At 53.5% G+C, this 15,707-nt stretch overlaps 1 protein-coding gene across 1 annotated transcript in view; it reads left to right on the plus strand.

Moving 5' to 3' along the window:
* The window catches only part of LOC144942697 (putative oxidoreductase YteT), a 244,460-nt gene that overhangs the window by 50,932 nt on the left and 177,821 nt on the right, over nt 1-15,707 (plus strand). The window contains exon 3 of the mRNA XM_078869534.1: nt 5,275-5,359. Coding sequence (XP_078725660.1) covers nt 5,275-5,359 — 85 coding nt within the window. The remainder of the gene's footprint in view (nt 1-5,274; nt 5,360-15,707) is intronic.

Here is a 15,707-nt window from a genome sequence, read left to right on the forward strand (position 1 = left end):
TCTCACTCGCTCGCGCTCTTACCAATCTCTCCCCCACCACCCTCCCTCCCCCCTTTTATCTGTCCCGCTCTCCCTCTGTTTCTCTACCCCCACCCCCCTTCCTCTCTCCCACTCTCTCTTCTCACTCTACCCTCTCTTCACCTTTATCTCACCCCCCCGTATCCCTCTCTCAGGCTCTCTCTGTCTTACCGTCTCTCTCTCTCTGCCCCTTCTGTCTCTCTCTCGCCCTCTCTGCCCCCTTTTCCCCACTCTCTCTCCTCCTCCCTCTCTCTCCCTCTCTCTCCCTCGTCTTCTTCGAACGCTGGGGGGGGGGGCAGAAAAGGCCTCTGTATCGGCGTGAACGGCACTCTCCTTTTCACCTTCTAACGTGCTCGCTGTTGTTGTGCGCGTCGCGTGTTTTTTCAATTGTGTTTGGTTATTTTTGTTGGTGGTGACTTTGTGTTTCATATAGAAATCGCCTCCAGTGCTGCTGCTGGCGGCAATAACAGTTGTTTACAAGTCTCCATCTCCTCTCTTTTGTACGATCAGAGGAATCAAGCAGATGCTCGGTTTAGTCGGCACTTTGCTTTGTTCATCATGTCGTGTTTTAGGTTTTTTTCTTGATTTGTTTTATGTGCCCCCCCCCCCTTTTTGAATCAATCTGTGCTACTTTCTTCGTAGACACAAACGCCAACACGAAGAAGCACGCTCTGCTCCTCCTGATCCCTTCCCTCTCTCTCTACCCCCTCTCTCTCTAGCCCCTCTCTCTCTCTCTCTAGCCCCTCTCTCTCTCTCTCTAGCCCCTCTCTCTACCTGGCCAACCTACCAGACACAAAATGGAGAGACCATTTCTCTCCCCTCATTGCAGCTGCCCCTCAGTGGAAACAAATGTACAAGTCCCCCGTAGCCAAACGCTGCGGTGACCTCTAGTGGAGGTTGGCACACTGCACGTTGCCACCGGCCATGTGGCTCAGCCGAATCTCGCCAGGGGTAACAGACTTGTGCATTTCCTGCGGTGCCAGGGAGGATCTGCCCCACCAGTACTTACGCTACCAGCGGCTCAAACCAATGTTCCGCCTTGTGGGGGACATCTTCAGGGAACTGGGGGTGCCCTTCTACAACAGCAGCTTTGTATATGGGGTGGTGTCTTATCTGGCTAACAAGCGCCATGACCTCGCCAACTTCGCCTGTGCTCAGGCGAAGATGGCGGTGTACAGAACGAGGAAAAAGATGCTGCAAGGTGACACTGACGGCTGCTCTGTGCTTCTAGTGTTCGGAGGCCTGCTCAAGGCGCGTTTGCGGCTGGAGCACGCGTACCACACACATGTCGGTGATGTGCACTTCTTCTTCGAACTCTGGGGAGCCGGACAAGCCCCTCTCTGTACCAGCGTGGACGGCACCCTCGTGTTCACCTTCTGAAGCGCTCGCTCGTCACCGTGGCGTGCGCGATGACCACCACTACCACGTGACTTTTCTTTCGTGTTGTGTGTGGTGCATTTAGCACCACAGCACGTATATTTATAGCGTTTGTTTTATTTGTTTGCTGGTGACTTTGTGTATTTCATATCAGAATCACCTCCAGTGCTGTTGCTGCTGGCGACAATAAAAGTTGTTTCAAAGTAAAGTCTACCCCCACTCTCTCTATCGCTCTCTCCCTACTCTCTCTATGTTCCCCCTGTTTTCTATGTAATTTTATTTATTACATTTTTTTAAACTACGACAAGTGCTGCATCTACACCCAGCACTCCTCGCAGTTCTACGGCCTCCGACGGTAGCTCATAATCTCCATGCAGAGCTCCCCGTCTTCTGCCACCGAGCACACGGCCTCCTCCAGCGCCCACTGCTCCATGAAGGCCGACGCGGCGTGGGTCAGCCGCGCCGGAACTCCAGCCACACACTGGCACCGACCAGAGTGCAGAAGATGCCCAGGCTGCTGGCCGGACGTTTCCCCTCCACGACCACCTTCCTCGCCCTGTATATGGCGAGCTTGGCATAGCCGACGAGCACGTTGACCAGCCCCTGAAGATGTTGGGATCCATCGCCCTTCGGGTGTCCAAAGATGAGGACTGTCGGGGAGAAATGGAGGCTGAACCTTAGGAGGATGTTTCTAAGGACCCTGAACAGTGAGTCTAGGCTCACGGCCAACACCGGTGACCATTATCTGAACCGGTCGTGGGCCTCCCCTAGGTCGACTCAGCCTCAAATGAGTACCTGGTGCGGTGTGTAAGAATCACTACTAGGGAGACAAAGACGGCCGGGCATGGTGTTGGCCACCCATCCCCTCGTGTGCCGTGCCGGCCTTCATAGGTACTCGCTAACAGCACTTGCCCCTACAGTCCCTACAGTCTGTTACAGGCTATGCGGGGGATCTTTGTCTTTGTGTGTCATCCATTGCTCGCACCACCACCGCTCCATCACTGATCCATCGCTCACTCCACCACTGATCCATCACTCACTCCACCACTGATCCATCACTCACTCCACCATTCATAACATCACTCACTCCACCACTGATCCCTCACTCACTCCACCACTGATCCATCACTCACGCCACCATTCATAACATCACTCACTCCACCACTGATCCATCACTCACTCCACCACTGATCCATCACTCACTCCACCACTGATCCATCACTCACTCCACCATTCATAACATCACTCACTCCACCACTGATCCATCACTCACTCCACCACTGATCCATCACTCACTCCACCACTGATCCATCACTCACTCCACCATTCATAACATCACTCGGCCGTGGCTTGTGGTTGCGTTCTCCACCCCACAGCAGGAGGTAACGAATCAGCAGTTTGCACGTGCAGCCCGCAAGCAAAGCACACGGGGGCAGCGACGAGAACGAACAAATTCGCTTCAGCAGCCACGGCAGGAAGAGGGATTGAGTGGCTCATTGTTGGGAGTGGATGGCGGCGACAAACAATGGCCTCGTTTCTGTGAGCAGGATATTAGAGCACAATGCCTTCGCGCGAGAGTTTGATTGTGCCAAAAAAACATCGATGCTCTTACCCCTCGGGCCGCTAAGCCCCGGCCTCCACTGCCGCGTCGTGGAGCCAAGATGCTGTTGCGAGGCACGTGGGATCTTCTGACTCCACGTGGGATCTTCTGCCTCCACGTGGGATCTGTTGCCTCCTTTCCGGAGCGACCTCACGGCCGACTGGGCCCAGGTTGAGCCGCCCCAAGAATGGACCCAAAACCTGGGCCCTCGGTGGCTAGGAGATGTTAACTACCTCGTCTGGTGTGCAAAGAGGTCGTGGGTTCGACCCGACCTTGACGCCTGCTGCTGTATATTTGGAGTTTGCGGGGTCTCTTTCCGCTGCCCTCTTTATCTGGCCGTATGTGTCATGCACGTTGAATTTATTTTGCATTGCGCGTAGCCAACCGTGCTAATCAGAGGTGCGTCCCCCTTGTCGAACGCCGACGAGCCTCCCTTCCCTCACCTCCGCCACCTCCGTCAGCAGGCCGCCCCCCTCTCGCCAACCCCCAGGGCCCAGGCCAGGCAACCGCAGGAAGCGGCTTACATCGGCAGCGAATGCGTGCAGCAAATACGCTCGGCAGACGCGTGGCCCATGCCGTGAGGTGGCACTTTGGGCGGTTATCCGTCGCCCGATGCACGCACGCGGCGCGCGACTTGACCCAGATTTTTGCGAGTTTCCAACGACACATGAGCCACTTTGCTTCCCCTCGATTTGGGGCTTAAAAATCTCGGCTCGGCGATACCAACTCGAGAGCCTGGTGTGGTGTGGTGGGGTTGGCGGGGCGGGGGCGTATTTTGTTGTTGTTGCTGTCGCGTTAGCAGGAGAGACGCTCCCGATATTCGAACCTTATTTCATCCGCGGGTTTCTTTGGGGTTTCGCGAGCACAGCGGATGGGCTCCGGCAATCGCGGCGCGACTCCGTAGCCCTTTGAAGTCATTGTAGTCGTCATCGTCGCCATCATCGGCGGCGGCGGCGGCAGGGGCGGTGTGTCGTGATGAAAGTGTTTTGGCAGTTTGGAGAAAAGAGAGCAATTGGAGAGCAATTGGAGCCAAAGGGGCTGCTGAGCCGCTAATCATCGGCAATATCGTCATCACCGATACCGTCGTCATGGTCGTGGTCGTCGTCGCTGGATTAGCGTTGGCACGTTTACTGGGAAGCGACTTTCAGCTGCTCGGACGTTCAGCTGCCCAGTCAGAATCTTTATTTATCCTGGAGAAATCCGATGAGCTATGAAGCTCTTTCACAGATGCCCAGTCGGGGCACGGGGTCAGAAAGTTTCAACAACAAACAACAATACAACAACAACAAACAACAATACAACAACAAACAACAACACACAACCACAACGATAGGGAGTGCAAAGTATAGGAAAGGTAATCAAATCACTATAAATACTAAGTCATTTTTTATTTTACCAGTCATCTGTTTGGGATCATCGCAGACTCCGCCACCCACGCGTAGTTGTTGTTGTTGTTGTCTCGGCTGAGAAGAGCCTCTCAGTGGTGGTGGAGCGTGCGACGCGTGAGTCGAGCGCCGCCGATGGTCACTGCGCTTTGCTCGTCGTTGTCTTCCCACGGACCCGGAGCCGTGGGTTTGTGTTCGCGTTGTGAGGCTCACTCGGAGGCCTTCGGGGCGCGCGGTTTGCTACAACGGCGTCCGTCTGGCTGAGCGAGATTAACAAACGACGGCAAACGACATAAAAAAACTCAACGCAGATGAAAAAATAAAAACGTAAGAATGCGACCGGTATTGGCCAAAACGTTCCAACGCTGCAAATTTGTCTGCAAATGACTCAAATGGGATGACAGGCAGCTGCAGCATCGCCAGGCTACTGCGACAAAAACTTGGCAGGACCCCCCTGAAAAGGAGTCGTGAGACTCAACGAAGCTTTCGTGGCTAAAGAAGCAAAGTAACAATGGTGAGGGAGAACTGGGCCGAGTCATTGTGACGCGTGCATTGCGTGCGTGTGTACGCGCACGGAGCGGTGGCGCAGCGGTTAGCGCGCCGCGCTACGAACCCGGTGACCCGAGTTCGATTCCCGCTCACGGTTAACACTGGTGATGATTATCTGAACCGGTCCTGGGCCTCCCCTAGGCCGACTCAGCCTACATTGAGTAGCTGGTGGCGGTGTGTAAACATCGCCACTGGGGAGACAAAGGTGGCTAGGCGTGGTGCTGGCCACCCACCCCCTCGTGTGCCGTGCCAGCCTTCATAGGTGCTACTCGCTAGCAGCACTTGCCCCAACAGTTTGTTAAGGCCTCACGGGGGATCTTTGTCTTTGTGTGCGTGCGGGGGCAGGTGGTCGGCATCGCGGACCCACGACTCTTCGCAAGAACGCAGTTTCAGAGGGAGCACGGCTTGGAGAAGAGCAGCGTGTTCACTGGTGAGTACAGGCACACACAAAGACAAAGATCCCCCGTGGAGCCTTGACAGGCTGTTGGGTCAAGTGCTGTTCGCGAGCGCCTATGAAGGCCGGAATGGCACACGAGGGGGTGGGTGGCCAGCACCACGCCCGGCTGCTTTTGTCTCCCCAGTGTTGATGTTTTGCACATCGCACCGGGTACTCGTTTACGGTTGAGTCGACCGAGGGGAGGCCCAGGACCGCTTCAAATAATCGTCACCGGTTGTTGACCCTGAGTGGGAATTGAACTGGGGCCGCTGGGGTTAGTAGCACAGCGGGCTAACGACTCCACTCCCGCTGCCTGCCCTGAGTAATAAACACAGATCCACACACGAGGTCATGAGCAGCCTTCGAATTACACCGAGAATACAAGAAGAGGAGCAAGCACATGGATTGGGGAACATAATCAAGTCAGAGACGCGATTATTGACTGTTGAGGAAAGTAAATTGCTGCACCCTCGTTCCTCCCGGGAGGTGAAACAAACCCACTGAGACGCACGGAACAGCAATCGCCTCCCGTGCCAGGGGTGGCCTGCTGGGCTTGGGCCGGAGAGACACGTCACGGCCAAAGGAGGGATCGCACCATAGGGCACGGCCACCGAGGTGGGGCGATTAAACGGGCCCGTGGATTACAGAAGGATGACTGCATTGCGAGCCTGTGGCCTTCATCCAACTGTGGATAGGTCATGGCTGATGACTATAATGATATTAGGAAGTCACTGGAGCTTTGCACTTTTACATCTAGATTTTTTTAAAACAAATTCTTTAGAACTGCTTTTTGTGTTTAGTTTGTTGTCCTTCCCCCGCACCTCTGATTGGCACGGTTGGCTACGCACGGTGCAAAAGAAGTTCAACGTACAAAACTCAATCTATATATGCGTGTGGGCGCCTCGGAGGCAGCCACGCTGTAGTTATCGCCGCTGGGAGGTTTGGCCCTGGCAGCGATGGCCTCGAGTGGCTACGGGTCTCCGAACCTCAACCAATTTGGTTTTAGCCTGATAAGGGCACTCTTCACACGACAAAAACAACAACCGCCATTGGCCATTAAGTGGCGGTGACATCACCACGGCGCTTGTGCCAGGTCATGTGCATGTTGAAGCCACGTGAAGCGTCGAACGCCCGCTGACACGAGGTTACGGGGCAGACCCAGGTGCCGTGGGTCGATTGACTGAGATGACTGGCCGATGCACCACCTGTGCCCCCTACTGTGCCAACTTGCTCTTCACGTAAAGCGCACTGCCACATTCACTGAAGGCCAAATTGACCGGGCAAGAGGCCCCCCCGGGCACCCACCAGTTCTAGACGATTGCCACCGATGTTACGCGTGGCCACGAAATCTCAGCTGGGTCGCAGTGCCATCACCAGCGCAGCGCTGTGCCCCACACGTGCGGCTCCTACGGTGTGCACTCAAGTACACTCCTACGTACACTCCCACGTACTCCTACATGCTCACGTCTGGCTCCGACATACTCCTACGTACATAATACAGGTGTTTTTTTGGGTTAGATCGCGTAAATATATAAATATATAAGGCACCGTCGCGTGCGTGGTGAGGGGCCGTCCATAAATTACGTCACGCACCTGGGGGGGGGGGTCAGACATTTGTGACGATGTGTGACGAGGGGGGGGTTTGAGAAATGTGACGTCACATCAAAATGCGCAACTTAAAATCAATATAGACAACACGTTCTACTTATTAAATAGACTTTTTAATAAATGTTTTTTCCTGCAACATCAGAGTGCAGCGCCACATTAAATACGCACTACAATGACAATAGTTTAAAGCGATTTGAAGCATGTTTTATTTTTTGTGACGTCATATTTGAAGGGGGGGGGTTTGACTTTTTGTGACGCCGTGTGACGAGGGGGGTCAAAAATCGTCCAAAATCGCGTGACGTCATTTATGGACGTGCCCTGAGACAGACGTCGTCACGTGCTACACTGCCACGCGTTGCAATTCCGGTGACCTTGTCCCTGGCTCCTGACCGAACACAACACGGCGGGTAATTCGCTGCGTGGAGCTCGCCCGGCTCTCCGCTGCCTTGATGTCGCCTGCCAGGCTAAGTCGAGATCGGAATCAGGATCTTTATTTATCCTGGGGGGGGGGGGGGGGGGATCCGATGAGCTATGAAGCTCTTTTTCACAGATGCCCCGTAGGGTGCACGGGGACAGAACGTTGGCAACAGCAAACAAACACACGGCGGCAGGGCAAAGTCTCAGAGAAGTCAACAAATCACTAAAAATAAATACAGTACTTACAAATAAATGATCATGTAAGTACATCAATTCCTGCCGATTTGTCGACACCCAATGCAAGCTTGGGCTAGGCAGCAAAACAACAACAACAACAGTCCCACACCAACACAACATCACAGCAGTAGTCCCTCAATTACAATCCCACATTCAAATTCAGCGATCGATACCACACTGGTAAGGATCAAAGTGACAAAGCACGATTTGCTATTGCGGTTGTATCCAGCGCGCGACTTCTGCTCGAGGGGGGAGATGCGTGGCCCCTGGTGTCACGGTCGGCACGCTGGGCCTGCAACCAATTCAGCGGTCGCCGGATCTCTTGGAGCTTAGTGACGTGCGGTGAGGTCAATGGCTGGGGAGGCACTGGCTCGTGTCAGAGCCAGATTCACACACTGAGGGGGGCGTGTCCTCACTGAGGGGGGCGTGTCCTCACTGAGGGGGGCGTGTTAGACACGTCCCCTCAGTGAGGCAGATGTGATAGCTGCCTCCCCTGGTGCTTTTTCATTGCAGTTTCATGACGAGACCAGCGAGCCTAAATATCTTTATACACACACGTGAAATAAGTTACCTGGAGTGTGGAAGGCGAGGACATGAAATGAAGGGGTCTACAAACATTACATTGGTGACATACTGAGATAGTAACAGGCACGCGCTTATTGCCCGCGCTCCATCCAGTTACTCAGGAGTTGGCGATTTTGACTATAAAAATGATTGGAATCGTACAGAAATTACATTTGTAACACAGATCAGTGGAAACATCTTAATATTTTTTTTTGTAACAGCTATTTTCATTGGAGTATGTCAGGTGAGGCTCTGCCTCAGGGGAGTCAGGTGAGGCTCTGAATCCCCGTCCCTGTCCTGGAGTGGCGGTCGATTCGACGGTGCGAGGTTCTTAAACTCGCCCGCCACTCCTCCACCTCGTGGCGGGGCAAAGCTCCCGTCCCTTCCCGAGACGTCTCGCCAGTGTGGAAGAGTAGGCCAAATGCCCTCTGGTGGACTCCCTTGAAACCGACAGAGACGAACTTTGGCGCGATGCGTGGGCTGGCAGAGGCGTTTAATGACAGCCCATGATGCCCTGCCGGCACTACCCTTCAGTGTTGAAGAGTAATGGGTGCACGCGTGTGTGTGTACGTGTGTACGCGTGTGTGTACGCGTGTGTGTGTGTACGTGTGTGTGTATGTGTGCGTGTGTACGCGTGTGTGTGCGCGTGTGTGTGTATATGTGTGTAGTGGGGAGCGGTGGTGTAGCGGTTCGCGCGCTGCGCTGCGAACCTGGCGACCCGAGTTTGATTCCCGCTCACGGTCAACACCCAGTGACAATTATCTGAGTGCCACACCAAGGAGTGGCACTTAAAGTCCGTGGAGTAGGATGTAGTAAAGCTGCACAGCGTGCACCGATATCACGGCTTAATGAGAGTGCGGGGAAACCATTGGGCCTCGCTATAAATCCCCCAAGCAATGCCCCGTTCAATTGGCCTCTGAACTCCACAAATGAAATAATCACCTCTCTGGCCTCTGTCTCTCTCTGTGTGTGCTGTGAAGAAGGGGGCCACATCGCCCCAAACGCCACCTGATATCAACCTGCTAGTTGTGTCGAGGCCGTACACACGGTGCTCCGTAGGCACGGTGCTCCGTAGCCACGGTGCTCCGTACGAAAGGTGATTTGTGATGGGATGAGAGGCACGCGGAGTGCGATGTGAGACCGCTGGAGGAGCCGTGATGCCGCTCTTCAAAGAGCCACACACGCTCGCGGCCCATCAGTATTCCTTGATCATTGTACACCCCAGAAGAGTGCGCGTCAGTGGGGAGGCGGGTCTGGAGATATTTAAAAAAACGAAAACTCAACATACTCTTTGGTTCTTTCGGTAAAGTCACGTAGGTATATTTTCTACCCACGTGACTTTACCGAAAGAACCAAAGAGTATGGATTCCTGCAGTCACGAAAGCTTCAAATCGAGATTGAAAACTCAAAACGTGTTAATGTACCAGGTAAGGCCCCATTGAACTGTGTAGCTCTTTTCTCACAAGCGACCTGGGCCACAAGCGATAGCTCAACGAAGTGGCTTATCACGTGGACGTTTATAGCAGCCACATCCTCGAAACGCGTGATGTTGATTCTAAATGTGGAGGGAAAACCCGGAGGACCCGGAGAAAAATCCAGGATTGGGATCGAACCCACGACCTCCTGTATACCAGGTGAGATGGTTAACATCTCAACCACAGTGTTCATCTGACTCTACACACGTGACCCACCCACGGTGCACAGTGTTCATCTGACTCTACAGATGAATTTGCAGCCATAGCCCGAGGCCTACTCAGGATAGACGAGTACCTGGTGGTGCACTGTAACAACATCAGCGATGGGGAGACAAAGGCGTCCGGGCGTGGTGCTGGCCACCCATCCCCTCGTGTGCCGCCGTGCCGGTCTTCTTCACAGGTGCACTTGCCCCAACAGAATGTTCAAGGCTATGCGGGGGATCTTTGCCTTTGTGTTTAAAGATGCCTCTCACGGCCTGCTGGCCCAGAAGAATGTGAATCCCACCCGTCCGGTTTCACGCACCGGAGTCACCGTGTCCTCACCTACACACACACACACCATGTCCTCACCTACACACACACACCCCATGTCCTCACCTACACACACACACCACGTGTCCCCACCTACACACACACACACCCCATGTCCTCACCTACACACACACACCACGTGTCCTCACCTACACACACACACCACGTGTCCTCACCTACACACACACACACCACGTGTCCTCACACACACACACACCACGTGTCCTCACCTACACACACACACATACCACGTGTTCTCACCTACACACACACACCACGTGTCCTCACCTACACACACACACAATACGTGTCATCACCTACACACACACACACACCACGTGTCCTCACCTACACACACACAACACGTGTCATCACCTACACACACACACACACCACGTGTCCCCACCTACACACACACACACCACGTGTTCTCACCTACACACACACACACCACGTGTCCCCACCTACACTCACACACACCACGTGTCCTCACCTACACACACACCACGTGTCCTCACCTACACACACACCACGTGTCCCCACCTACACTCACACACACCACGTGTCCTCACCTACACACACACCACGTGTCCTCACCTACACACACACCACGTGTCCCCACCTACACTCACACACACCACGTGTCCTCACCTACACACACACCACGTGTCCTCACCTACACACACACCACGTGTCCTCACCTACACACACACACCACGTGTCCTCACCTACACACACACACACCACGTGTCCTCACCTACACACACACACACCACGTGACCTCACCTACACACACACACCACGTGACCTCACCTACACACACACACCACGTGTCCTCGCCTACACACACACACACCACGTGTCCTCACCTACACACACACACACACACCACGTGTCCCCACCTACACACACCACGTGTCCTCACCTACACACACACACACCATGTGTCCTCACCTATTAACACACCACGTGTCCTCACCTACACACACACACACCACGTGTCCTCACCTACACACACACACACCACGTGTCCTCACCTACACACACACCACGTGTCCTCACCTACACACACACACCACGTGACCTCACCTACACACACACACCACGTGACCTCACCTACACACACACACACACCACGTGTCCCCACCTACACACACACACACCACGTGTCCTCACCTACACATACACACACACACACCACGTGACCTCACCTACACACACACACACACCACGTGACCTCACCTACACACACACACACCACGTGTCCCCACCTACACACACACACACCACGTGTCCTCACCTACACACACACACACCACGTGACCTCACCTACACACACACACACCACGTGTTCCCACCTACACACACACACCACGTGTCCTCACCTACACACACACACCACGTGACCCCACATACACACACCACGTGACCCCACCTACACACACACACCACGTGACCTCACCTACACACACACACCACGTGTCATCACCTACACACACACACACCACGTGTCCTCACCTACACACACACACCACGTGTCCTCACCTACCCACACACACACTACGTGTCCTCACCTACACACACACACACCACGTGTCCTCACCTACACACACACACACCACGTGTCCTCACCTACACACACACACACACCACGTGTCCTCACCTACACACACCACGTGTCCTCACCTACACACACACACACACACCACGTGTCCTCACACACACACACACACCACGTGACCTCACCTACACACACACACCCCTTCTGCTTCATTGTTTGTTCCGAGCCCCTCCACAATTCTTTATCTTCACCAGGGATGACGATGTTTAAAAACAAATCTCTACACAGACATCGAATCCTCCGTCCTAGTCTTCAGCAGAGACTGTTGGGGCAAGGGTTGTGAACCGCGCGCGAGGAGGTGGGGTGGCCAGGACCACGCCAGGCCGCCTTTGTTTCCCCAGGTACTCATTTAAGGCTGAGTCGACCTAGGCGAGGCCCAGGACCTGTTCAGATAATCATCACCGTTATTCGGGATGGTGAGCCGGAACCAGATTCGGGTCGACGGGTTCATAGTGCAGCTCGCTAGCCACGACTGCAACAGCCGCCCTTCGCAGCAACGAAGTGGAGGTGACATCACCACGGTGCCCGTGCCAGGCTAGGTGCACCTTGGGGCCACGTGAAGTGTCAAAGGCTCACTGACAGGAGGTCACTGGACAGGCCGAGGTGCCATGGGTTGACTGAGTGAGACGACTGGTCCATGTGGGTGGCGTGTGAGGATGTGTGGGGGAGTGTGTGAGTGTGTCAGGGCGTGTGATTGTGTGGGGGTTTGTCGCGGTGAGCGCTACGCTGCGCTACGAACCCTGCAACCCGAGTTCACGGCTAACAACGCCGGTGACAATTATCGGAACCGGTCCCGGGCCTCCCCTAGGTAGACTCAGCCTTAAACGAGTACCTGGTGCGGTCGTTACGAGGGAGACAAAGGCGGTCGGGCGTGGGGCTGGCCACTCACCCCCTCGTGCGCTGTGCCAACCTTCATAGGTGCTCGCTAACAAAACTTGCCCCAACTCACACTCACACACCACCACACAAACACACACCACCACATTCACACAAACACACATCACCACACTCACACAAACACACACCACCACACTCACACAAACACACACCACCACACTCACACAAACACACACCACCACACTCACACAAACACACACCACCACATTCACACAAACACACACCACCACACTCACACAAACACACACCACCACACTCACACAAACACACACCACCACACTCACACAAACACACACCACCACACTCACACACACCACCACACTCACACAAACACACACCACCACACTCACACAAACACACACCACCACATTCACACAAACACACACCACCACACTCACACAAACACACACCACCACACTCACACAAACACACACCACCGCATTCACACAAACACACACCACCACATTCACACAAACACACATCACCACACTCACACACACCACCACACTCACACAAACACACACCACCACACTCACAAACACCACCACACTCACACAAACACACACCACCACACTCACACAAACACACACCACCACACTCACACAAACACACACCACCACAACTCACAACACTCACACCACCACACTGTCACATTGTAACACTCACACACACTCACACCGCCACACACACACAAACACACACCGCCACACTCTCTCACTCTCGTCACACTCACAACAATAAAGGCAAATCAAAGAACGCCAAACAACACGACACTTTCCCACATCGCTGTGGTGAAAAGCGAAGCGCCGCTGCCTGGCGCGTGCGTTGCGCGATATTCAAGCGTCACCGCTCATGAAAAACTCGCCAAAAACGCCGACTCGGAGCAGTGCCGGATGAAGCTAGTGCGGGGCCTGTAGCGTATGATGTTATAAAGGGGCCCTAAATGAACAAAACAGATACATTTTAAAACACACATTTTTTGCTTGCATGGTTAAGTCAATTGTATTTGTTAATTTGCTATACAGCCAGATAATACGACAAATCGCTAACCTTAATCACCCAGTCGTTCATAAAAGTTGAAGGCAGTATAGTACTACAGTAGTAGAGCGAGTGCAGAATCACTTAACCGGAATTGATAGCTTGAAAGCATTTAGCGTCGGGCACTTAAAGGTGCGGGGCCCTTATCTACGACATGTGTAGCTACTTAATCTTCTACGATAATCCGGCACTGACTCCGAGTAGCTTTGAGCCGCGGTTATTGAAACCGGCGCAAGCGCACGGTGCGATCTGCGGGGGTGAAGGAGGCACGGGGGGAGAGTTTCGCTTCCTACCACGGCCACGACTCCACGAGGGATGACCGAAGCGCGCTGTCTGCTGTGATGTTGACGGTAAAGACCCCTGAGGCCTCGTGCGCAAAGGGTGCAGCGAACAGTCACGGGCCAAATCCGAAATCTAAACGAAACTTTTTTTTTCACGATTGTTATTTTACCATGTACGGCCCCTCCGAGCGACGTAGTTCTTTTTCTCAGAAGCGACCCGGCCGCCACCAATGATAGCTCCTACGAAGTGGGCTTATCGTCACGTGGGAATGTACAGCGGCCAAATACTCTAAACGCTCGTCGACTCTAAATGTGGAGGGGGGGGAAATCCGACAAGAACCCCTCTCCCCCCAAACGCGCGAGGGGGCAACGCTGTATCCCGTGCGGACCAAACAGGCGGAGTCAACATTTCTGCCTTCCTGCCTTCTCCCGGCGAGCCACGGCACCTACCCTCGCAACGTGAAGTCGCACTAAACGAACCCGTAGGGAGCGAGGGAAGCCTGTCCCGTGCAGTGCACACGGCGGTCAACCCACACGGTCTACTCCGTATTCTTGTGCAGGGGAATTGAGTTTCCGGGTCTATACGGCGTACAGCCGTTTCAATACGGGCGACACATTTAGTTTTGCCTATTTGTTTGTGTTTCTTCCTTGTGATGAAAGTTGATATTTATAAGGGGGGCACGGGGTGACCAATAAGGTCTGAAATGGTCTGTAATAAGGTAGGGCACTGACAAGGGGTTGACGGGTTTGAGTACAGGGTGCTGTGTGCACGTACGTTGAACTTCTTTCGCACCGTACGTAGCCAACCGTGCTAATTGGAGGTGCGGGGGGGGTGTGTAAGGTGCTGCGACTTTATCCTGTAATATGCGTGGGGGTGGGAGCAGGCGCTGGCTGCGGGAGCTGCGGCGATGGTGAGTTGTAGGAATCTATCTTCTCTATAAATAAAGACCTTAATGTGTGTGTATGTACTTGCCGACAAGGTAGAAGGCTGACATTTGGTACACAGGTAGCTTTTAGGAGACAAACAATAGGACAGAACTTAAAATCTGAGATATTTCATTGTAAGGCTCCCAAATCTCGATGTTAAGTGCCCGGTAAACATGTTTGTGCGTGGTGTCATTCAGGTACCGTTCAAAAGATAAGATTGCGGTTTTTTTTCGTTTTCCAGCGCATTCAGCAGCAAAGAAAAGGAAAGTGAAACCCATTAAAGCGGTTTTGAACGAAAAAAATCCGCATTTTATGATGTTCAAATCGGAATATAACAAGAAAACGGTCAAAGATAGCAGAGCTTCCTCTCATAGAGTATTACGTTCATTATTTTTTGTTCTTTCTAATATAAAAAAGAACGGAATTTTTTAATTGAGTAAGCTGTTGGTGTCTGATCGTAGATTAAAAAAAATTTGTAACAAAAAAAATCACAGGTTAATTATTATATTTACTGAAAACTTTTGCCTGGCGAAGACGGCTTCGTGAACCGGTAATTAACCATCAACAACATCAACAACATCAACAACAGCGGCGCGTCTCCTGCAAAAGGGGCCACTTCTTCGGCACGGTAATGGGGGCGGCGGCAGCGGTGGTGGCGGTGGTGGTGGCGGTGGTGGTGGTGGTGGCGGTGGTGGCGGTGGTTCGTTAGCGGAGAGAGAAGCGCTCTGCGAGGTGAAGCCCGCTGG

The sequence above is a fragment of the Lampetra fluviatilis genome, chromosome 28, assembly GCF_964198595.1.
Source record: "Lampetra fluviatilis chromosome 28, kcLamFluv1.1, whole genome shotgun sequence".
NCBI lineage: Eukaryota > Metazoa > Chordata > Hyperoartia > Petromyzontiformes > Petromyzontidae > Lampetra > Lampetra fluviatilis.